The sequence below is a fragment of the Gymnogyps californianus genome, chromosome 13 (assembly GCF_018139145.2).
Source record: "Gymnogyps californianus isolate 813 chromosome 13, ASM1813914v2, whole genome shotgun sequence".
Taxonomy (NCBI): domain Eukaryota; kingdom Metazoa; phylum Chordata; class Aves; order Accipitriformes; family Cathartidae; genus Gymnogyps; species Gymnogyps californianus.
This window is the reverse complement of record NC_059483.1, coordinates 7,597,011-7,622,111: the sequence shown is the minus strand read 5'-3', so window position 1 is coordinate 7,622,111 and position 25,101 is coordinate 7,597,011. Positions and strand designations below refer to the sequence as shown.

The following is a 25,101-nucleotide window of genomic DNA, read 5'->3' as shown; positions in this document are numbered from 1 at the left end:
GGGAACAGGCAGGAGAGATGACCCTGGCCAGGAGGCTTTATTCATTTCCCTGCGCACTGCTCCGATCTGCTGTTCGCAGGAACAGCCCACGGAAAGCCTGCGCAGGATAGTGTCAGCAGGACCATGCATCAGGTGTTTGCGCTGCAGACGTGAATTGAGGAAAAAAACCAAGTGACTTCAGAAACGTTTTCCCCTCAAAACGCCTTTTTTCCCAGTGGACGTTAGGTTTGCTTTCTGAACAGATCCCAGCCGCAGGTGGAAGGAACCACGGAGGCCACCGGAGCACCCACCAGCACCTCAGGGCCACCTGGGCCCAACTGCGGGGCAGGGGCAGCGGCAGGGGCAGCGGCAGCAGGAAGCGCCTCTTCCCCCCTTTTCTGGAGCAGCACGGCTGCTAGCGCACAGCAAATCACCATCAAGTAGTAACTAATTTAACGCCCAGTGATAATTAATGGGTGCTTTCACCCTCACAGCACTAACACTAATGCGAGGCTCAGGGCCCGGCGCCCCGCCCGGGCAGCAGCATCGCTGCCCGCCGTGCGCATGTGCGGCGCTCTTGCACAGGCGCAGTGACGACACGCTCCCGCCTGACCGCGGGTCAGGGGCAGCAACATGGCTGCCTCCGTGAGCACGCCCGGGGCACGGCTAAAGCGGGGCGTCTAGTCCCGTCCCGTGGTGGGGAGAGCCGGTCTGTGCCGTGCTGTGTAGCCGTCCCGTATCGTCACCCCTGCATGGAGCCGCGGGAGTCCTGGGCGGCCTTGGCGGTGAGTGCGCGGGCGCGGGCCTGCTCGTTGCCAAGGCGACGCGGCGGCCTCCGCTGCCGGTGCCGCGCTCAGGGGCGGCGGGAGCGCCCCTTGGTTCGTCTCCCCTTGGCCTCAACAGCCGCTCCCGGGCGGGGGGTGTCGGGGCCGTGGAGAGGCCGTGAGCCCGGCGGCATGAGCCCGGCGTTGCTGCGGGGTGTGTGCGCTGTGTAACGTGTACTTCGCGCTGCATTTCCCGCCCTAAAAGCTACTTTTCAACGTGTACTCTCAGCAGTGTTGCATGCAAGGGGGTAAAGCCCCCGGACGCCATAGCTAGGGACCTCCTTGGAAATACCCAGCACTCGCTCTCGGTTCCGTGTGGAAAATCCTGGACGTGGTGCCCTGGGCTAGCGTGAGGAGAGCTGCGGGCCTGCGCCTGCTGGGAGAGCTCAGCTCCCTGCCCCAAATGCTCCAGGGGCAGTCGGCTGCCAGCTTGCAAGATCATGGTTCAATGCATTTGAATTAGGTCCTGGTTTTGTTTAATTGTTTTGACGGAGTTACGTTTAACGGGTATGTCCAGCTCCCGGTAAAGGTTTTTCAGCTGTTTGACTTCTGATAATGCTACTGTTACTGAAAGGTGGGGGAGAAGGTGCGTTTCGGTTGTCTTATTATCTAAAAATCGTTACTGTTCCCTGCAGATGGCGTAAACACACAGGTATTGTCGCCCTCTGGCAGGTGCTCTATTAGCTGCTTCGTGAATTTAAATGACATTTAAGATACAGAACTTTGAAAACTAAAGAAGCAATCAGTAACTTTTGATTCACGTTTTAACAGATGGCTAGATTAAATCTGATCAACGTTATTTTGAGCAGATAAGGATTTTGATGAAAAAAGAGTGAAGAAAAATCAATGCATGCAAAATAGCCAACTAGATTAAAAGAGTAATTAACTTATTGATTAAAACTTTAGTAGCAGATAGTGAACACCTCTCTGAATCCTCTGTTGGCCCTGGAAAAAAAAAAATCAGAGTAACACACATGTGATTTGTTTTCAGGCAGAGTTAAAAATCTGTGCAGCTGTTTCTTGTGCGCTGTTCTACACGAGGTAGATTTCAAACTATGTTTTCTGTTCTGAATAACAGTGCATCTAAATAATGTCTCATAATGGATTAATGCTATTGATGTTTTTTTCTTTTCTTTTTTTGAAATGAGTTTTTGTATTCGTTTCAGTCTTGTCTTCCTGTTTTTTGACAAGTAAATCTTTTCTACAGATCAGCCATGTCCTGGGGAAACAAAAAAAAAAAAGTCATCTAGAAACACAGACAATGCAAAAAGATTGAGCTTTAGTTGAAACTATTTTGTTAGGGTTTGGTTTTAAGAATTGCTTTGGATAACAACCTTCCCCTTTTCCTTATGACTTTGAAAACATCTTTCTTTAATGTGATTTTTTTTTCCCTATAGGCTTTTGTCAGTAAAAGAAAATAAAGCAGTTTTACCTTAGGCTTTGTTCAAGAAAGGAAATGGGGGGGTAACACTTTAAATGAAGAAGTTTGCTAGAAAAATGTGAATGTGCTTTCTAGAGATGCTTATGGGGGAAGTAGAATTGCTTCTGTCTTTCCCCGATCTTATCACACAACTTCCTAGAAGTGTTGGTCATTCTGTGCTGTGTCATCTTGGTAAGTGGCATTCACTGTCTTGCTTTTATGTGTAGCGGGTAGAAGTGTTGCATTGCTTTGCTTGTACTATTCAAAACACTGAGATAGTTTTGAAAATACCTTAAAAATGGTTTGAAAGTTATAATATCTATTACTTTCTCTCTTTTGTTGAAGCTTCCTTGTTATAGCTATAGAAGCTATTGAGGTCTGTGTAAGACTATCAGTTTATAATTTGACCTCAGAAAGGATATGGCCAGTAGTGCTTTGGTTTAGGCATGCCTCAGTTACTCACATAAGCACCACAGCTTCACCCCTGTGAATATTAATGCACTTTTACTCCATGGTTTTGTCTTGAAGGCTGGTGGAGTTGCTGGTGTCTGTGTTGACTTGATCCTTTTTCCACTGGATACTGTAAAAACAAGACTGCAGAGTCCTCAAGGATTTAGGAAGGCTGGTGGTTTTCGTGGCATCTATGCCGGTGTTCCTTCTACTGCTGTAGGATCCTTTCCAAATGGTAAATTTTCTTTGGATTATGCTTTGTTGTCTTTAAGTGGGAACTTACGTAATATAGGACATTCATGTCCATGGCTTCCTCTCCTGCAGGTGACTGTTTGGATTCTGTGAGTCCATGTCCAGCTGTGAAGAGCAGTTTCTAGAGTTGTACAGTATTGAACAAACTCTTTGAGCAAGCCTGGAATGAAGGCTGCTGCATGTTTACTCTGAAAAACAACCCTTACTCCTTGGAATCGTTCCTGGATATGTCTTATAAGCCTGTCCTCACTTCTAGGGGTACCCTAAAGCATTTTCCAGGTGCCAAAGAGGGCTTGAGTCTTGCTTGCCCTGGACACTTTTGTCATGACCCACTCTTTCATGGCATTGGAAATGAATCAAAATTCAAAGTGCTTGAGCACTGGAAGTCTTTGAGCTAATTGCCCTGGGGATGCTATGCCCATCTTTTTCTCCCTGGAAACAACTACAACACTTAAAATGAGAAGACATCAGGAATACTTTTGAAACTGAAGGTTTAAAAAAGTAAATGCTTGTAGTCCCTGCAGAGAAAAGGCATCTAAAAATCCTAATGCCTTTGTCTATTTTGTCTTTGTAGGGAGGGATAAAAAAGCAGCAAGCTATGCTGTCAGTAGTAAATGTTAGGAGAACTTTGCTGACAAATCCACTGACACCTTCAGATGTTTGATGTCCTTCATAAGATGATATAAAAAAATTCAGTTCTTTATCTTGTCTGCTCTGTTATCTCCTCTTGAGGTGATAAGCATCTTTTGATTAGCAGAAGGCAATTCACATAGCCCTTCTTTACAATTAAAATCTGTTCCCCCGCAAGACATGTCAGTTTTTCAGGATTTACATCTTCAAAATCTGAACTGTGGTTTTATCTTTCCAACGTATGACTGAGAACTGAAATTATCTTTAGGAGAAGGAGTAACCCTTAAGGGTGCAAATGCCTTTGTAGTTGACTGTTGCAGTGAATAAACATAGCTCATGTTGCTATGCTCAGTTTAGTTTTGTATGTTTCTTGTTCACTGGACAGGACTTTTACGAGTCCTTCAGAAGCTTGGAATAATTTTTTTATGGAGCTAAAGTGCAAAATATTAAACTGACGATGGCTAGGAAGAAGTTATTAATAACTGCTGCTGGAACAGTTTTGCATATTGCAGGGTAGCAGACTTATATCAAGTACCTTGATGATTTTTGGGTTGTTCCCCCCTCCCCTTTTCAATTAATCAGCTGATTTGGTTTGGTTTTTTTTTTTTCCCAAAAAATAAAGACCATCCATCCAATTCAATCAAACGACCTCCTCTCTACCCTTCCCATCTGTGAATATGGAAGATACCGTTTTTTCAAAACCTACTGGACATTCATGACTAATCAATACATCTTTCCTTAACTCAGTACTAAATATGGCCTTAAGTCCTGACGCCTTTGATAGTAATGGGAGGTTTGCCAGTGATAGCTAGGAGCATGAACTTCTGAAGGAATTATCCCACAGATTGTGTTGATACTGTTGTACTGTTTTGGGGCAGAAATATCCTGTTTTGAACTACAGTTGCAGAATAATAGGTGACAAAATCCACCTCTAAAAGTTTTTGTGCTAGTTCTGTGATGGAGAAGCATTTAAATGACTGCGTGTATTCTTGAATTTCAGCTGCTGCATTTTTTATCACCTATGAGAATGTGAAATCTGTGCTGCACCCTGGCTCTACATCTTACTTGGCCCCAGCAACACACATGGTGGCTGCCTCCCTTGGGGAAGTGGTAAGAAAGAAGTTCATATATTGTGTGTCTGTGGGAGGAAAGGAAACCATTCAATTATGAAAAATCAGGTTTGCTGTCATATCTTACTTTTTTGAGTGTTGACCATCTTTGTACTTGTGACAGTTCTTACAAACATATTACTTATTTTTTAATGAAGCGTTGGCACTTGTAAGGATTGTTTCAAAGCGAATAAATGAGTTAGGAACAATTCTTAGTAGGCCTAGTGGCTGATCTTGCTAAGTCCGTAGATGGTGGAAGTGTGAATTGTTCCGAAACATGAATACATCTTCACATTGTAGTGGTTTTGCGTCAGTGTTAGCGTTCAAGAAAGCCTTTTACAGCCTTTCAGCTTCATGTGGGGTAGGCATGGAAAGGATTTTTATTTTAAAAATAGCCGTAAGACAATGATGTTATATGTAAAGTAGGTAGGTGCCATCATCTGAAACCCATGCACCTTGATGTGTAAGAACCAATATTAACTAATTAGTAATTATCTCCCTCTCCTCCCTTCCGTGCATTCACATTCAGCCAACACCATTTACCAAAATATTTCATTGTATTTATAAACAGACTCTCCTAGTGGATGTACAAAGTGACGTGACCTGATAGGGCGACTGGCGGCTGTGTAACTTCACTTACCAAATGATGTATAATGCTTTCCTAATGAAACCTGTCTCAGTGGAAAGTGTCATGGGTAATCTAATGAAGCTTCTTCCCTTGGGATGGACATCAGTATATTTTACTGACAGCTCTTCACATGGTCTCTCTGATAGCTGTAGCCCTTAGTTTAGCGTATTGGTTGGGTTATTGCAGGATAAAGATACATGTGAATAATGAAAATAATTTCTATATACAAGCTTTTTGAAAACTCTTTCCCCCCACTTTTTGGAAAAGTTGCTGTGTTTCTTATCCATTAAATCCATTACTTTGTTTATAGCAGGTTCTGGAGCTGGAAGTAATGGCTTGCTTTGCCTAGGTTTATACAATACCCAGAATAATTGGAACCAAATTCTGTTGAACATTTTGGATGATCGTTAAGGAAGGTCACAAGAGAAGTCTCTCTTGTTTTGATGCCTAGGTTGCCCTTGCCTTGTTAACAGCATGGACTTTGCAGAAATTAATTGTGTGTGTGTATGGGTGGTTTTTTATTTGTTTGTTTTATATTGCAAGTTACAAGTGAAATAGCATTAGCCTATTGAATTTAAGTAACAAAATACCTCTTGCCCTCGTGACTTTCCAATCTGGTATATCTAGGCTGTTTCCCGGCTTATATTGACCACTCCTTAGAAATCTTTTCCTTCTCTGGGGGGAAAAAAAAAGGTTTTCAGTACTAAGGAAATGTCAAGGCTGTATTTGAAAGTGACTTTATATTCCAGTTTAAGATCATAAAATTAATTTCATTGCCAACATGCAGCGCCAGGATTACTGGTCAACCTGTAGATCCACAGAGTTGAACGTTTAACTCTGGCAAGAGCTAGTACGTGACACCCTGTAACAGGAATTTCCTGTGCAAATAGACTGTAGCAAGTGTTGAGAGAGAACACGTCTTGATGTGATCAAATGATGACCATTCCTGTCTGATCCAGACACAAACTTGTCTATAGGTAAATACTGAAGACGCTTTATCCACACACTTTGTCCTACAAGGTTGAATGTTGTGTTTTTAAAAACTGTTTCTGAGGCTATTTGCGAACCAAAAGAGCAAGGTTGCTTTGGGTTAGCTGAATCAATATATTCCAGGTTCAGCAAAATCCTTCTTTCCCCACATACTCCTCTCATTTTTAACTGCGGAGTTGGCACAGTGCATTAGCAGTGTATGGGGCTGGTTGTTCAGCTGTAAACAGTCCATTGCTGTTCCTGCCAGTGCTGTCCACCTCCTTTCTCCTGCTTTTGTCACGCTGGGTGTTTCCTGACACTGCAGTGATGAAATGGGATGCGAATTGCTGTGTTCCCACAAGTTTGGAGGAGGCAAATGGGCTGTATGAAACTAGCTTTTCTGGTTCTTTTGCAACTTAAACTTAGCCCATGATGTGGGGCAGAAAAATGTATTCTGTCTGTGGTTCCATATTCTGCTTTTATTAATTGAGTTTTTTAATCTCTTGTGACACTGACGACTTTCTCTCCATTACAGGTAGCTGTGTATTTATACTCCTCATGGTGGCTTAGCTTACTTGTAGGTTGGTCCCAAGCTACCAGGAGTGCAGAGGGATCTATGCCATTTTAGCTTAGCACAGGTGCCTCACTAATATAGCAGCATAGCCTAGCTACTTCCCACGGGAAGCAGTTCAGCTCTCCCTGCTCTCTGTGGGTTCAGCTTTGATTCCCAAGTACTTTTTATTCTTCTGTGGAAATGATACTGATTAGATTGAATGGGACTTAGCCAGGGAACTTAATTTAACATACCAAGCACATGAAGACAGATGAATGCAGCACCTACTAACCACTCTGGTAGGGGTTATAGGCAGGAGTACATACAAGGTGATAGATTTAGGGCTGGGTGGGATACATTTGTGTTGCTGCCTCAGGTGGATTCTTTTTGATCTTGATTAGAGCCTGTGCTGTCAGGTTATGACTTCTAACTTAAGGCAATGCACAGAACTTATTTCCATGGAAATTCTCTAAAGGCTGTTAGAAATCGGCAAGAGGTTCTTACCACTATGGCAATGCATAGCCCTTAAATGCCTTGTTTGCCTGATTTCTCATGGAACAGCAGATGCAAGAGGTGTTTTAAGCTTCTCAAGTGCTGTTTCAGAATCAAGCAAAATGACGATTGGGCTCATGAAGAGGTGCCAGTACTCTGCGATAAAATCCGCTGAAAAAAAAAGTCTCTTCTTTCACGAGTGGGTCATTTATAGTATACTTCGTCTGCCTGTGAGGATTCTTTGAGAAAACTATAACTGGATAATTTAATCATCAGCAGCCAGAGAACAGTTGGCTACAGGTGACTCCTTGCATGATTACAGAACCTGTTGCCTGTTTTTTCCAAGGTGGTCTGTAGTCTTGTGACCCTTACAACTCAGGCACTTAAGGCTTTCATTTTCAGGCTGACAAACAGAGATGCAGCATAGTTAAATGAGTTGCTCAGGGCTGTCTCGTGCTTGGCTCTTGCTACTCTAAGGCCAGAGAAATAGCTAGTGATAGCCATCGATTGAAATGGCAATCTGACTTTATGGTGTGGAAACTGCGATGTTGTAACAGCCATTTTTCAGCTAATAAGATTCTGCTTTTTGCTAGCTTTTCTTCTCCTCTTGGTGTGATGGGAGAACTAAGCTGTAAAATAATTGAGATAGGGATTTAGAGATTTGCTACAACAAACCTGTAATAAAAATAGCACAAAGCAAGATCTTCTCACATTTGTTTTATATAACGTCTTAGCCGATCAATAGAAATATATAAACTATTCCAAATTGCATTAGGGTGAAAGTTATAATTATAGTTTTATTGATTAGTCATTAAGTTTTAATCAGGGCATAACCACTGGGACTATTATTTTGTCAGTAGTTTTTTTAATGCGTACTTTTTCTCCTTTGTACACTTTAATAATTACTGTGATATAAATTGCTTTTAAATGTGAAATAATAAGCCAAAGACTCTGTCATGTTAGGACTCCCAAGGCATCTCTTTGCATTTTCAAACTGTCTTTTTACAAAACGGAAAAATTAAGATTTAGAGCAAGAAAATAACGTTGGATTTCTAGGTTTGTTGCTCCTTCACTGGTGAGCATAAATGAGTCAGCTACCTTCTTGTGCATCCATAAAATGTGAGTATGTGCTAAGCTTAAAGGTATGTTAATGGTGACTAATCTGTGTTTTGAATGTGACCCAGTAAAAATAATAAAATAGGTAAAGAGGAAAAAATGCAACGGTTGCATCAAGTTATGTTAAAATAAGTGGGAGAAATCGGTCAAATGGGAGCTCTTAGTTTTTATAACAGTCACTCTTCTGTATTGTTTACAGTCTGTGTAAATTCATGGGAAACACAGTTCCCTGGAACTGGTTTGGTCCAATTTCCCAGTTCCAGGCTAGGAGGCACAAAACCAAGTGGTAAAAAGGCAGTGGCTGTAGCGTGGTTTTTTGTGTTTTTTTTTTTTTTTTTTTCCCTTTTAGGCAGGAGGAATATAGAAGGCTAATCTCATCTCCTGGAGTGAGATAAAGAAAAGTACATACAAAATCTGACCCTGATAAACATAATTATTTTTCCTATAACTGAATCTTGCTGTATAAGGACTCTGAATATCCCATAATACATGAAAAATTACTTACAAAGACAAAGACACAGCCAAAACTCTAGAGGGCAGATATATGGTATCTCATCTCTTCAAGGAAGAAGGAGGTCGAAGAATACAGGAGTTACCAAGAGGGGGGAAAACCCTCATTATACCACTGGTGTAACTGAAATTTGGAGATAGGAAACACGCTTACTGCATCCAGGGCTTTGGAATTTTTCATCTTGACTCTACATTGCCCTGTATGTTTAGTCTGCCTGTATCTTTACAGTGAGTTGCCAAATGTGCTTGGAAAACATGATATCATAGGGAGTGGAAAGGAAAACCAGATGTTCTAAAATTTTACTTTTAATATTCTAAGGCGGTGTAAGTAACTCTGAGAAGGAGCAGTATTTTTAACCTCCTAGTGCCCATTTTAAATAGTAACCAGGTGCGTCTTGCAGATCCAGAGTTAATTGTACAGCTCCGGATTGATTTGTACAGAATTTTTTATGTTGGTTTAATATATGCTATTAATTACAAGAAACTTTGATAAAGACAAGTCCCCTTTTGGGCCTCCCTCACCAGCCTCCTGAAAACATGGTTTTATGGGACAAGTTTAAGATTGTCCCAGCTTGACCGATGAGGTTTCCTTCATGGGTGCCAAAGTGGTTGGATTCAGCACAGTTAATTTTACATCCTGCTGGCTTTTCCGTGGAGGTGAGAATAAAGTCGTTTGGATCACGTTCTAGAGAAGCTAGCTGACAACAGCCTTTTCCATCTAATATTTAGATATTGTTATGGTTACGATCTGAGCTTTGCAAGATACTTAGTGAAAGTTTTGGGCTGTTGCTTGTAAATATCAGGTTCACTCTTATCTTTCTGACCTTTTATTTTTGATTGGCTATTTTTGGCGATGTCTTTTGGGGTTTTTTTTCCCCCTACTCTGTAGGAAAGCAAGCTACCTTGACTTTCAGCTCACTTGTGAGAGAAAGTGTGGGGGACGACTGAGGACCAGGGTGGGAGGTAGATGTTCTGTTCTTTTGGCAGCTAGCGGTAATGACCATGCTCTGGAAGTAGATTACCAGCTGAAGTTATTGAGCTGCTTTTGTCCTTGTGTAAGTTTCCAGAGTACTTTAGGATTACAGTGCTGGAGATGTGTTGACACTGTGCAGTGCATCCCCAAGGCTGCCAGATCCCAGGTTACTTGCAGTGAAGTGGTGTGTCTACAGAGTATGCCGTAGCACCAGACGGAGTGAGTAACTCAGATCCTGAAAGCTGCCGAGTCGTATTAGTGACACTGTGCCTGCATTGGTTTGTCCTGTTGAATTTTTAAGCTGATGTAGCCATGATACTTTAGGTTCCTCATCTGGCTTGTTTTCATTCTGCTTCAGTGTCTCTGCACTGTGGTCACTTGAGTTGTATAAATGCTGGACAAGCTCATGGGTCTAGAAAGGTGTTTCTGGTCTGGCTGCAAGAATGCTAGAACTTGGGCTACCTACTAGGCTTTGGTGGAGCATGAACCTCATAGGAAAAGATGGAAACCTCGGCTGTGTTCTGAGACAGCTCTGAGTGGTTAAGTAGGGACTGCTCTCTTCGAAGATGATAGGCTTGGCTCTCCTCAGCAAGAAAGATTTTGGCATAGCCTCACACTTAACTTTTTTCCAAAATTTGAGAAAGGAGGGATTTTGAATCAATTTGAATTTAAATGTCCAAAAGTTTGTTACTTCACTGGGGAGAGGGGATCATGTGGCTCCACAGGGCAAGGTGAGGACAGGTATTTCAAGGTGAAATTCCAAGCTCACTTGTGTATTCCAGTGTGTTGCCACTTAAGATACTTTTGTGATAAGAGCAAAGTGTGTGGTTCACCTGTGATTGGCATCTGACCCTCAGTATTAATAACTTGGGAATTTTTTTATCTGCTGTTGGGATGTGTCAAATAGGAACGCTTCTTAATGCAGGAATTATCTTTCTGGGGAATTCAGCTAGCTTTTTCCACTAGTCCTAACTTGTTTCTTAGAAGAAGCAAGCCCAAATGCAAGCAAGTTTACAGTTTACAAATCACGATTCTGTAGAATGACATTTTGAGTGTGCTTTTAATTCAAATGAAGAAGGAAAGTACATGTTTTATATTATTTTAGGCTTGGGTTTTTTTCCGGGGGAAAAAAAAGGCATTTTAGACATGATAGACAACATCATGTTGTCTGTCTCTCTTTGTCCATGATTCAGCCCCTTCTTCCCTCTGCCCTGGCAGTATCCTTTGAAACAGTTGACTAGTTTCAGTTTAATAGAAGAACAGGAATCTCCAAAAGTGTGTTGGTATGAATTCCATGAGAGTAACTGGCTAGGTCAGAGAAGAAAGTTGCTATTAATGCCTGTTCTGAGGAAAAGGCAGAAGCATGAGTCAGACAAATCCAGAGTGAAATCATGAAAGAATCTCCAGCAGAATAATTGGTCAGGGCTTCACAGCATTGTAAGCCCTAGAAGATCAGCTTGCAGGAGCCCAATCTAACAGAGATGAAACAGCCGCTCACATCAGACATGGAGTTAAGATTTTAGCTATTTGAAACTCCAAAACTTGCATGTTGGAAGATGTGGCTTTTCAGTTCAACAGGCAAGTTGGACTCTCTGGGGAGAGTTGCTTCTAAATCAACAATCGTCTGCTGCAACAAAGAAGTTATTTAGTACTTATTGTGTCTAGACTTTGGGCTAATGGCTTTGAATTTTTAACTATCCCTTTTATAAGAACTGAACTAATAAATGGACAAAACTGTTTAAAAACGAAAAGCCACATTTTCTGCTTTCCATCCTATCTCCTCTCAACCAGTATAGTATGGGCTGGCAGACCATAGTATTCAAAGTAGTATCCAAAGTCTGACAGCAGTCAAAGTTTGATGGGACCTCTTCCACAGTACTTAAGCTTTTTTTGCTATTTTCATTGATCAGTGCCTTTCGTTTTAGGTGTGACTGTGTCTTTTGTGCTGTGCATATCTGGATGCATATAGGCATTGAGAAGGGGAATGTGCTGACCCTGGCAAGATGAGCAATGGTGGGGAGTGCAGCAATGTAGGTGGTCTTTTGAATTAATCATGGTGGATTTTGAAATATTCATAAATTAATCTAGGTGAGGTCAGGTCTGCAATACAGATGCTGCAGGATTTTTGCCAAATCCTTATGCAGAAGCGTAGCTGAGGAGTGGTTGGAAGATGGTTGTGAAGGTGAGACTGCTGCCATTAAGAGCTAGTGGAGAAGGAGCATAGTTAGAGCGGATGGAAACTCAAATTAGAGCTGCAGCTGAAAATTGGTTGTAAAGAAAGATGAATGGAGGCATGAATCCACAAATGCTGCCAACAAATTCATCATACAATTAAAGGCTGAAACAGCAAATTAAGAACTGTCAAACACCTAACCAGCCAGCCATGCTGATCTTCTCTTGTATGCTCCATGTTAACTGCATGTGTTGCCTCTTCTTCATCAGCTGCCCTTCCTAGATTGGTTTGTGTTATCTACTCAATTCAGGGCTTAGAGGACATGCTACTTTGCAGTAAAGAGTAAAAGCATGATGGTTGTCATCTCTTTTCTTTCAATCCTAGGGCTGATATTCAGCTGATTTAGAAATATTTGTAGCTCAAAGTGTCTATAGAGGAAATCTAATTTGGGTTAAAGAGTGTAAGTGAGAAATAAATAATTTGAAAGTGTTTCCTGGTGGATTTCCTGGCTTGCAACATATTCTGCCAGAGTCAGCTTTGGAAATGTCTGAGATAGTTTAAGGTAGGTTTATTCCAAAGTAAGGTTCTGTACAGGGTTTGTCAGGAATAACTATTCTGAATAACTCCATATGTGGACAAGCCCGTAATTCTTTAAGTGAAAAGGCTGTAGGAAAGAGTAAGGGAAATACTTGATAAAATACAATGTAGTTGAAATTTCCGTGTTCTGGGCCAATGTAACCTCAAGAGACTGAGCAAATTGTAAAATACTAGTCATCTTTCAACAGGAGACTTAATGTTTTTTCAGAAAATATTGCCTGTGTTCTCTTGCCTGGAATCTCATTAACGTTTGTCCTCCTGTAACACAGCCTGACCCCACTTGGCTCCTTGGAAACAGTTTTATGCTGGACGGGATGCACTGTGCTACTTTTGCTGAAAGAACAGTTTGGCTGGTGGATGTGATTAGTTTCTTAAGCCTTTTAAAATAAGTTTAACAGACTCTCAGTGGTGGAAGAGTTGCTGGGATGGATCATGCAGACAATTCTGTAGGTTGAATTAAGAGTCTACTCTTCTTCGGCTTTAAGGCTTTTTATGTTTAAATGTGGTAGTAATTTATGATTCAAGCATCAATCAGGTTAAGGAAGATTTGTTTTTTAAAGCTCTTCAGCTGTTTCATTTTTGCCTCTCAAGTTTAAACCAACTGCTTGTGACTGTACTGAGGAAAATAAGTGGGACAGTTTGTGCTGGAGTACAAAAGAGATGTGCATAACAGCAGGCCACTTTCGGTAAGTTTTAGGTTCAGTTTCAAAAAGGAAACAAAAGTCTACATGGATTAAACTTTGAAAGACCAATTTAGTTATGCAAAGCACACAAACTTTCAAAACATCTGCAGTGAGAAGTACTTCTGTAAAGATGTGTTTAGTGTCAGTCTTGTCAGCTTCACGACCTTTCCCTGTTCTTTGCCTGTTAACTGATATAATTGGGATAACAGTTTCTCCTTGCTGTGAAGAGAACTCAGCACAGATTTCCACTGTTTGAGGACAAAAGCTTTCCAAGGTGTATCTGACATGGCTGATGGAGAGGTAGGCAGGGAACTCACAGCAAGGGTTGTAGGGCATGTAGCTGGGCAATTGAAGAGCCATGTGTGGGGAAGGAAATCTGAGAGGGGGCAGAAGCCCATGTTGAGAGGGCTACTCAAGTGATGGACAAGGAGCCAGCTGAGGACTTCAGGCAGCTGGGGTGAAAAGGCTCAGCCAAGATGGCCATTGTGAAGGAAGAAGTGTGTGGTGGTGCAGATGATGCTCTGGAGCAGGAAGAAAGGAGCTCTGGAAAGCAATAGTAAGGACCTGACTTAGGTTTGACAATGACAGGGTGAAATAACACTCTGCAAAACAGCTCTGCAGATTCCAGGTGAAGTCATCTAAGGTGGAAACTTGGAGGAAGTTGAAAACATCTGTGCAGAAGCTCTGGTTTTCCAAGTGCTTGTGACATTTGGTCCCTGTGAATGGTCTAATCTCTGAAATAGTATGTTTTTAAGCTCTGGGAAGTGCTGAGATCTGAGGAATCTTGCTGGGTGAGATTGCTCTTTGAAGAAATGTTTCCTGCCAGCATACAGGGGAGCTGCAGTTAAATTAATGAAGGCCCTGTTGTGTCAGTCAGAGGAAGAGAAGGGATGAAGAGCTTGGCATTGTCTAAACTGTCCCATCCAGAGCCCATTAGTCAAAACTTGTTCTCTCCATGGGGTTTGGATTAGGAGTGGAGTCACCTGTTCATGACCCCAGCAGCTTTGCACAGGACTGTATTTAACTCTGCTGGAAGGGCACATCCGTGCTGTGCATGAGTGTGGAAGGGGAAAATAAGATCAGCATATGCTGAGGTTTTATTTTGAAGATGAACACTTTTTCTCTGGGGCTGGCACTTAACGCAGAAACTGGTAGTGGACAGTACCTATATTGGGTGGTTTCTGTCATCCCTGGAGACAATTTCCTCATTAAAATAGGTGTTAACGCTTCAATTCTCCACTTCAATTGTGCTTTAGCAGGCAGCACAGCCTGCTGACAAGCATGTGTGGAAGGGCTTGTTCAAAACTTGAGTTGTGACCCGCAGCAAATTACAGACCATAGAAACTTATATTTTTGTTCTGTCTTGGTCAGAAGGGCAACAATTATTTAGATGAAGGTTTATTGGTGTATGAACGGTTATGGGTCTATAATTGCAGCAGTTCAGGCTTCTTTGTTCAAAGAAAATATGAAACCAAATGACAAATGTGTATTTCATGTCTCTCTGCTTTTCCGTTAATTTTCCTGGTGGTGGAAAGGGTGAGGCAGTTCATCTTCTGTCTACAGATACATCTCATGCTCCCCACCTCCCCCACTACCTAATGTTCCCAATCCAAGACTTGTGACCAGAGTTTAGAAACCATTATTTGGAGGATGAAATACTTTGCTAATCTCATAGTATTGCATCGAAAAAGTTCACTTTTTCTCTTCTGTTGGAGAGGGGAATCCCAGTGAGATCTGAAGAACCAAAGAAACTTCAGTTTAGAGAGGCATGGAAAGCTGCAGTGCTGAATTCAAGGTTTGTTGAGAGCCTCTGACTTGAACCAAGAGGGGAATTTCCCCTTCTTTTTCAGGATCCAAAGAAAATCAGTGCAATTTAAGATCTCTTAATTTTAGACTCGCCTATTATTTTAATCATTCAGTTATCTGAGGAATGGAAAAGGACATTTTTCATGTTTCAGATGAAGAATAGTAACTTCCTACTTAGAAGGGAGCATTTGACATAGAAATTGAGATGCTCAGATTATGTCATATTTATTGACCTATTTTGGGAAGCAGCTTTTTTTATATTAAAAAAAAAAAACAACCAAAAAACCAATGACAAAGCAAACCTGAGCTATAAGGTAGCTTTTGTCTGCAGGAGTACGGCCAGGGCTAATACAGAGAGCACTTAAAAAAAAAAAAAAAAAAAAACAAAAACCAAAACCACCACCAAAACAAAAACCACCAAAACATCTTTATTGCTTCTTCTTTGAATGGGGTTTTAGAGTTGCGCAGTTCTTCTTGCTCTTTCTGCATTATGTTGGAGCAGGCAATCCTTCTGACCTTCAAGAATGGGGTGAGAGATTAGGATTTTGTTGCCAGATTGACTGCAGCCTAAACATACGTCCTTTGATAAGTCATAGCCTCTTTATTGTCATTTTTGTGCAGCAGCTTTTTCTCCTGAATGGGTTAGTGATTATCTTGCAAAGGCATTGTGAGGTTTAGTTTAAAGTCTCTGCTCTCTGGATACAAAGTTGTATAGTGTCATAAATTAGATTCTTATTTGATTAAGGATAAAGTTATGCAAATGATGTTTAAGAGTAACCCTCCCCAGGTGTGTTCCTTTAGTTCTGTATTAAGTATTAAATTATATTTATATGGTGAACATCAATTAAAGCTTCCCAGCCTACTCAGACAGATAAAGTCATTAAAACTAACCTCCTGCTTGGGAAATTTAAAATTAAAATCCTTTAGAAAGTGTTCTAAAGGGTTTAAAGCTGCAACAGAGAAGAGTTTTCTGGAGCTTACTGCATGTTTCTGTGCCCAGTTTTCAAAGTAGGCTTAGCTATGCAAGCCAGAAATTTGCTCGGAGTCACTGAATGCGAGTTCCTAAATCACCAGCCACGAATGTATTCCAGAACCGTTCTCTATCCTCAGACTACTCTTCTCCTCCCTTGTAGCAGAATGGCTGGCTGATTACTGAGTGGAAAAAATTTGGTTTTGATCCTCACCTAAGCCTAGGTTAGTGCAGAGAATAGATCAGCTCGTTAGCCAGGAGCACATCAGGTGCCAGCATCTTAACAGAATGGGCTCTTAGTCTTTGCCCTTCAGTAGCCTGTCTTAAGAGCATGGGTAATATCTGTCTCTTATTAAAGATAAGAAGTGCTCAGACTCTATGGTTGTGGGAGCTTTTAAGAGTGTGAGTCAGATCATCAGCTGTGCAAGGTGCATGCCAGGCTGCATAAGGAAATGCTTTCTCAAGCTGCTCTCCTTAGGGGTACAAAACTGCTAATAGTATTGTACCAGCTGTGTTCCTGGTTCTGAGAAAAACCTGCCATGCGTCAGCCCAATTTAGATACCCAGCATAAGCCCTTAATAGCAGCTGTAACACCTGCTCTGTCCTCTTTCAAATGTTTCTGGATACATCTCATGCACAGATCATGCCTGCAAGGTTGGTGGTCAAACTGTAGTATAGGTGCCTAAAAACAAATGCATGTTATCTTTGATTCTCTACTAAATCCTACAAAACCAGTCGTGTAGAAAATGGTTAGCCTGGAGCACAAAGGATGGAAGCAAAAGGCTGTTAATCTAAATGGGCTATGTTAATTTTTGGATGATAATAATATAGCTCTGAAAAACCAGGAGGAGTTGTGCTCTTTTCTAAAGATGTTGTCACTGTTTTCTGTTTGGCTTTGCATAAAGAACAGAACATATTGCATAGAGGAGCAAGGACCTGCTAGTGAACTAGAAGTGGTGTCATGGTGGTTTGCAGATAAGTGCTGACTCCAGAATTTGCAGTGGTGATGCAATGGGTTCTTTCTAGTCCAACCAGCTACTTCAGATTCTTTGTCACGTTAACCACAAAATCATTTTAAAAAAAAAAATAATGAAAACCTCCTTTTGGTTGGGAGTTTTCTTCAGCCATTTTCATGGTAGGCTGTGTTTGCTGCTGGTTTCCCTGAATAAGCAGTGAGCTGTGTATATCTTGCAGCTTTTGCAGTTCCCTGGCTATTGAATCGTCAAGGCCTGGATGACCTACTTGCACCGAACCCCCTTGTAAGCAGGGCTATCCCCTCTTTGTTCTTTTTTATTATGTCTTGTGTTATTGTCTAGACAAGAATGCTCGATAGCCTTGTGCTGCTGAATTAGATGAGTACTGCCTAATTCTGAACAGCTGCTCCAGCTTTAAGTAGGATTGGCCCCTATGCCGAAGTTAGTGCTTTAAGATGAGGTGTTTCCAATAAACTTAGGTGAGCCCATGCAAAAGGCTTTGTGCAGGTTCCTGATGCTATTTGCAGCAGATCTTATTTTCTGTTAGCTACAGACACATAAGAACAGGCTTCAGATATACTGAAACAAACTGTTTAAATTGGTATATATAAAGACGCTTTGTGTTGACTTTAAGGCACTTTTGAGACTTTAATTGCACTGGTCATTCTTCACGATCAGTCGAGACATTGGTCAGACCAACCAGGAAAGTCTGGTTCCAACGTTGATCCGACCAGGAGATGGCAGCATTGATGCATGCAAGGAGTATCCAAAAGTTAAAACACTTTTCCCTGAACTGACAGAGGAAAAAAATTACCTTCATTTAATTGGAAGATATACTGCCTTAGCAATACATAGATGAATGTTAACAACATAGTCCTATTTTTAGCTTTTGTCCCTAACTGGCTAATGCAAGTCAGTAAATTAAAAACGCGCTTAGGTTTGTGTCTAAATACTGGAGTCACCCTTTGACCTGGTAATGATTTAAGACCAGGATTTTGAAATTCAGTACTCTTTTGTTCAGAATTGGTTATAGTATTAAAAGGCTAGAAAGATAATAGATGCTAATATTGTCATTTCTGCATATCTGCTGTGTAAACTAATAATAGCTTTGCTTGTAGCTGTAAAATTGAGTTTTGTTAAAGCTTAAATCTAAAAACCCTTGAGCCTTTTGTTTCAGTGTTATTGTCTTCCTACCCTTATGGTATGTATACACGTGCATTGACATGGGGGAGAGTCTGAGAACTGGAGAATTGTATTACCTGACCTGGTAAACAAGGAAGGATCTTATAGGACAGCACCCATTTTTCCCCTGAACTTGGTCTGTAGGATCTTGATTCTGTCTTTCTGCTCCCATCAAAAGATGGGAATAACTCCTGGCTCCAGAGCTTGCTTGGAAAAATGAGCGTGGCCCCTATCAAAAGGGTGTTGTCTGATGCTTTAATGTCAGCTGAGCTAGCTGAGGGCCCACTGCTGTACCCGCTCCATGGCTGGCTATGCAGATGTTCGACAGAGAGCTAATTTGTCACGGGGTCATCCCCAAAACCGGTAGGATGCACCAGGAATGGCCTGAGTTTGGCAGGCTGTATTGTGCTCTTCAGTGGCAAGCAACAGGCTACATCTATGTAAACAGCCAAGAGATTAAAAAGCAATTTCTTCCTAGGATCTTGGTGATTAGGGAGGTGAATGGGCTCCCACCGTGCGAGGTCACATTATTATCTGTCTTCCATGTCTATTTATCTAGTAGTCAATGCAGGTAAAAACATATATGTGGACAGTTACTGTGGAGCAGCTGCACAATTATGTCTTTCACCGTTGCTCGTGCAATTTGCTTATAGCTTTCAGATGTCTGAAAATTTAAGTATGAATTCTCTTGGTGCAGTGTTATACTGGCGCTGCTTGAACATATTTAGCTAAGAAAGCAAATCGTGAAGATGTGTGTTGTGTTCTTTTAACTTTGGCAGCGTTACCTGGAAGGCACTGCAGTGATTGAGATCTGAGCGTAATAGATTTGAGATTTTTTTGCACCCATCTGTCCCAGGTTGTTACTTTTTTTTTAACCTTGTGGGCTACTAAGATACGTGTGAACTTAATCTTGCATACTTCCCTTTAGAGGCCTGTGTTTGACATCAAAAGACTGCTCAGATTGTTATTGATAGTAAGGTACACATGTAGGAACAAATAAGGTAACACGTTGTAAGTTCAGGTGCACAGCGAAAATGTCACCGTTCAGTCTGATGTTGGCAGTTGCAGCTTGTGGCTTTTTTGGTTCCAGAAGTGCCCTATGGAGCCAATCTGACAGCACAGCCCGGGTGACACGAGCCTTTATTTCCTTTCATAACAGCACAATGTAATCACTGTTTTTGTTCTTGTGCAGCCACAGGCTCCCTCGTAAGCGCAAATTCAAATGGGAGAAACATCAAAGTTAATTTGAAATGAAATGCACCCCAAGTAGTCCGGGCGAAATGGAGACGTTACTTTGTAGCCACCCTTCTTCTGCCAAAACTGCAGCACCCCAGATGTCAGGAAGCCACGCTGCGCTCTTTGTCTGGTCTTGATTGACTAGATTGTTTTCAACCGAGCCTTTTTAAAGCTTTCCTCCTGCCTCCATATTTTTAAGGAATAAAAAGCTAATATAAGGACATGGAGTGTTATGAAGCATGAAGTTCTATAAATATTTATGCTGAACTATCAAAAAACTCGACAGTTCTTATTTTCTTGACAGATTGGGGTCACTTGTTATTTTTGACCCTGAGAATTGAAGAGCACATGGAGTTAGATCTTGTTTGTAATGACTTCTGGATATTGTTGTCTGGTAAACTTGTAGGAATGTAACAGGGAAAAAGACTTTTTCTTAGTGTCTTTGTGAAAATGGAACTTAAACCTTGTACTATGTTACCCACAGATGACTACTCAAGTTACTGTCTCTGTGCAATCTGGCAGCGAATTCCTGAACTTTCTTTGGCACGTGTGGGTTTCTGAGTTAGCAGCTTGGTTTGCTGCTTCAGATGGACAGCTTTCACCTAGGTTGCTCTTGACTTGAAGTACTTAATGATCACCTTTATGTCTAGGAACCACAGCGTGTTCCTGAGCCCAGCACAGGATGGGATCAAGGAAGGCTAAAAATCTGGCATAGGCCCATGGTGTCTCCAGTGTTTTCCCACCAGTCCCAGCACTGCTTTAAGTATTCCTGGGGCCAACTGAAGACAAACTCTTCCTAAAAGTTTAAGTGCTGATAAACAGGCATTTTCCAGAGAGATGAGAGGCTTGTAACTCTCTGACACTTCAGGATCCTCGTTCCTCAAAATTATGTGCACACAAGCTTAACTCCTACCTGAAGCTGAAGTGGCAGGTGAATGTTTTAAAGCCAGGTCTGGCTTTTTCAGAAAAGCTGGAGCTTTGTGATGGCAGCCACATTATTATGTCCAGCTGCAGGGGCCTTTCTTGCCTAGTAAATTCATTGTGTAGGAAAGAATCAATCCAACGCTTCACCTTGAATGAAATCCAGTGTGTGTTTTGAGGTAAACCTTGAATATATTGTGTGCATCTAAAGCTAACCAGAGTGTCGCTTGCTATCAGTCACTAGAGGGCACAAAGGAACTACCTAGGAAAGAAGTTTGTTGTTCTTCAAGTCCTGAATCTCCAGTTTGTATCTGTGAAAGTGTGTGTGGGGGGAATTCCTGTGGCTGCCAAAAGACAGGATGGCTTCAAAATTTTGGTTTCATTGGTGATTTTCCCCACCCAAATCTACTTCTGGTTTGGAAGTTAAAAATTTCAAGGGTACTTCCATTTTTCCATTAGTACAATTTTGCGTTCAGAAAGTACACAGCTCTCAGAGCAAATACATAAGCTGCTCATAAACAGCTTTTAAGTTCAACTCATATAATTACAAAAATTATTTCCTTGTTTCTCAGGTTTCTGTACTTGGAACAATCTCCAAATGTGTCTTCTATATGAAGAGCAAGGCAGCAAAAGGAGTTGCTCTCTGAACATACTGTTCTTTTGCAGGTTGCATGCCTCATACGGGTTCCATCTGAGGTTGTCAAGCAAAGGGCCCAGGTTTCTCCTTCCTCAAGTACCCTCCGGATTCTCTCCCACACCTTGTACCAGGAGGTGAGTTCAGAGCAAAATTTCAAAGAAGTTGCTTCATTCTTCCCACTTAGTGCCATACATGTCGAGAAGCATTCCTACAACTTTATTCCAGTTCTGTGCTCTCCCAGCACTTTCCCATCTATTCTTCTGTTGTTAAAAGCGATTGGCATGTTATGTTTAAAGAAACGAAACCCCCACCTCCCCCATGTGCATGCACTTACATGCACGCGCTAAACAACTCTTTTTCCTCCTCTTTTTATATGGGGTACCTACATTTAAAAAAAAAAAAAAGGGATTTAGCTTTCCAATTTCCAAAGCTCTGCTTGTATTTATGCAAACAGTCCTTGTCTGGGACAATAGAACATTGAGTCTCTGTATCTAGAGTTTGCTGAATGGCTTCCAGTTTTTTAAGCAGGCTTTAGGGGAGATGTCCTGAAGGCACCATTTCAGAGAGGCTCTGTAGGAGCTCTGGAAATGAATGCTCATCCAGTATTGGTAACTTTTGAAAAATAAGGGCTTTTGTCATCTTTTCAGTAGTTTTACTGTTTCTTCCTGTAAAAACCTGTTCACCACTGTTTTTACTGAGTCTCACAAGGGGCGTTTTTCAAGTTGTATTCCATAAGAGAAAGTGGCTCCTGAAAACACTGTGGGGAAAAATATTATACACATTTCCGTGTGTAAAAGCCTGGAAAAGGAAGACATAAATATGTATTTATGTCTTTAAATGATCCACTTGATTTTTATTTGCTTGTAAATGAAAACTATTGTGATAACCCTGCACAAGATGGTCGCTGGAACTTCTTTCTGTGACTTGATCATTCTGCTCTAAAAGCTGGTGCTCTCAAAACCGTATGTTTTTCGCCTTCTTTGTAGCTGGCCAGAGAACCATAAGACTTGCCAAACACTGGAAAAAACTGTCCCATAAGATATTAAACATAATTTTATATACACTTACAAAATAAAATTTTAATTGTTTTGAATATTATCCGTTGGTTAAAAATACAAAATATTTGTCTTGATAAAAGCTCTGAATCCAGGCTAAGAAGGTGGACATAGGAAGCTGTGTCATCCTATGGGTTCATTTTGCATGGGCTATTTAAACAGAAGAGTAGTAGTTTCAAAACATTTATGGGATAGTGGCTACTTCTAGACCAAAATATTGGGCAAGTAGAGTTTGAAGTAATGTGTTTCTGTGCCTTCTTGGCCTTTTAATTTTAACTGTAAGGTATATTTTCTTCTCTATATAACTGATTATTCTGAACAGTGGTTAAATGATCTTTGAAATGAACATTAAACCCCTCCGGCATTGTAAATCATGGAATACAGTATACAATGTTATAATCAATATAGTCAATTTGCAAGAAGTTCAGGTCTGACACTCAGTAAGGCTGTAATGCTTGCCTCGTCATCACTGATAAATTGTGGTCTTTGGCAAACTAATTCCCTATAGCTGATGCTTTCTTTTGTTGGTTTACAGGGTATTCAAGGACTTTATCGGGGTTATAAAAGCACAGTATTAAGAGAGGTAAAACACTTGTCTTTCTCTTTTTTCTTTTTAAATTGATTCCTTTGCCTTACTTTGTTTTCTAACAAGAGATAGTAGTAGAATTAAGATCAATTGCTCTAACCATAAGCTCTAAATCCTAGCATATTTCATTCTAGGTAAGTTACTAGTCTGTAATTTAAATAGAATACTGATAATGTGCACTAAGAAAACCTGCGATACATGCAAAAAGTCATCTACCATCCTGTGTCTCAGTTCTGTTGCTGCTAAACTGTAAAAGGATGGAAATGTATATGTTAACATGATGAAAGCCATAAAATAAAGTACTGGAAACTTCCTCAAGTCTTGTGATTGCATCATGTGAAGTATGTATGCCAACAATGGTGAACTGGTGGCATCGGGCCAAGTTTGGCACAGACAGATTTAGGCTTTCTTTAAATATATTTGTCAGCAGATGCCAAGAGATTATCTATCATCTGTATATAGGGAGGATTGTGCTCTCTCTTTTTCTTTTTTTTCTTTTTTTTTTTTTCCAAACGTGAAAGAAATGCATTTAGTCATCCAGTCTGTAGATGTGATATGGCATTACTTAATTCTAAATCAGAAGTACTTCACTGCTGGAAAAAGACTGGAGCTAAAAATATTTTGGCCTGCTTGGGAGAAGATAGTTCCTATACTAAAATCTCTTCATAAACGTACTGTGAATTACAGGATTAGTGTCATGGAAGTGTTTGATATGCTGTGTCAACTGAAGGCAGGTTATAAAAGAAGTAGAAAAACATACTGATGAACTCCCAGTCTAAAGCTGTTTCAGAATCAGATCCCAGGAGGTCATCTTTTGACAAAGCAGAAGTTGCACCATGAGTACCTCAAATAAAGAGACGAGGCTCAATTCCTATGAAAACATAACAGCTATTGTCCAGGAAGGGTTTTTTATTTACTGTGTTCAGTGTGATATGTGTGGGTTTGTCCTCTCCTTATATAACTCAACTGAGTAAACTAGGTTTGGATCTTTGCTGCTTTTGTTTTTTAAACACAGGCTCAGATCTGTTGGCTGTGTTGCCATTGATAATAAAGCCAGTTGCAGAGGCTTCTTAAGCCTTCATTCAATAGCTCTGCTTTTAAAAGCCTTTCTTCATGCTTGAAGACTGTGTTTAGGACAGTTATGTTAGCCAGCTCTTGTTACAATTATGGAATAAAGATGAATGTTACCTAAAATAAGAAATACCAAATCTAGTGTTCCTTAAAGTGCTGACAAATGATAATGCACTGCAGTCTATTTTAGCAGTTTTGAGTGTTTAAAAAATTAGTTATTTGTGCAGAGATGACACCTGCTTTTCTGAAACGTAACACCTACCAGAGCTTCATCCTGTACTTATTTTCTGGCTCACTAAACACATGTTATTCACTCAGATTTCATTTGGAGACGCGCAAAAAAGGCCAACGAATCATTTTGATTTCTCTGAGGGGTTCTGAATAAATGAATAAATTTAGATCCCATTGAATACAACTTTTGCATACTAACAGGTAGATAAAACACATGGTTATTACTGTGTGCTATTCTCCTTAAAATTTGTTTTGACATATGTCAGGGTGGTAATTAATTTGCAGACCATATTCATGGCATAGTGTGTGACCCTGCTGAGATAACTTTGTTTACTCAAAATGGCAGCACTTTGTTGGAAATTTAATGGGGGTCCTCTCCATTATGTATATTCATAAAAGATCCTTCAGAACTGATTTCAGTTGAAGTATTGCTTTTTGGGAGAATCTGTCCAATAGAATGAGAAATAAATGATTACCAAATGAAATGCGCTTTCTCTTCAAAATGAAACAAATCATAGGTGATGTTTAAAAGAAAAAAAAAATCTTTGAATTTAACACCGTTAAGACCGTTGCATTTTTCTGACACTAAATATTGTAAAGCAATGTCCACTCGAGTAAGAACAGCATATTGAACCCTCAGCTGGAAGTGTTGTAAGCCTGACATTTAATCTTGGTATTTTCCCTTCTCTTTAAGTACACTTCTTCCTTTAGGGAAAGTCTTTATTTTCAGATAAAAATCTATATTAATTCATTATTGGACACATCCAGGTAGCTGCATAGCATATATAGACTGATATTTAATTCCAGCTGACTTTTATACTTACAGAGTTTGTTTACATGCTTTGGTTCTTTACTTACACAAAACCCTTTGTTTAGTTACAGTGGAGTGGGATTTTTGGATAGAGGGGCTTCAATGCATGATTTTTCATTTAAAAAAAAATAATTGGAAGAGGCTGGGAATATTGATGCTTTTCAGATGATGACATCCTTGCGCTGGCAAAACTCTTGAGCCAGAATTTAAGAATGGTTAATTTTAGTTGTTGCATTGGGATAAATTTTTGCATATTACATAAA

General features: G+C 40.6%; 1 protein-coding gene across 1 annotated transcript in view; it reads left to right on the top strand.

The window, feature by feature from the left end:
• The first annotated feature begins 658 nt into the window (after positions 1 to 658).
• The window catches only part of SLC25A26 (solute carrier family 25 member 26), a 90,340-nt gene continuing 65,897 nt past the window's right edge, over positions 659 to 25,101 (top strand). Inside the window, exons 1-5 of the mRNA XM_050904637.1 lie at positions 659 to 764; positions 2,752 to 2,908; positions 4,556 to 4,665; positions 21,114 to 21,218; positions 22,675 to 22,722. Coding sequence (XP_050760594.1) covers positions 732 to 764; positions 2,752 to 2,908; positions 4,556 to 4,665; positions 21,114 to 21,218; positions 22,675 to 22,722 — 453 coding nt within the window. The 5' untranslated portion in view covers positions 659 to 731. The remainder of the gene's footprint in view (positions 765 to 2,751; positions 2,909 to 4,555; positions 4,666 to 21,113; positions 21,219 to 22,674; positions 22,723 to 25,101) is intronic.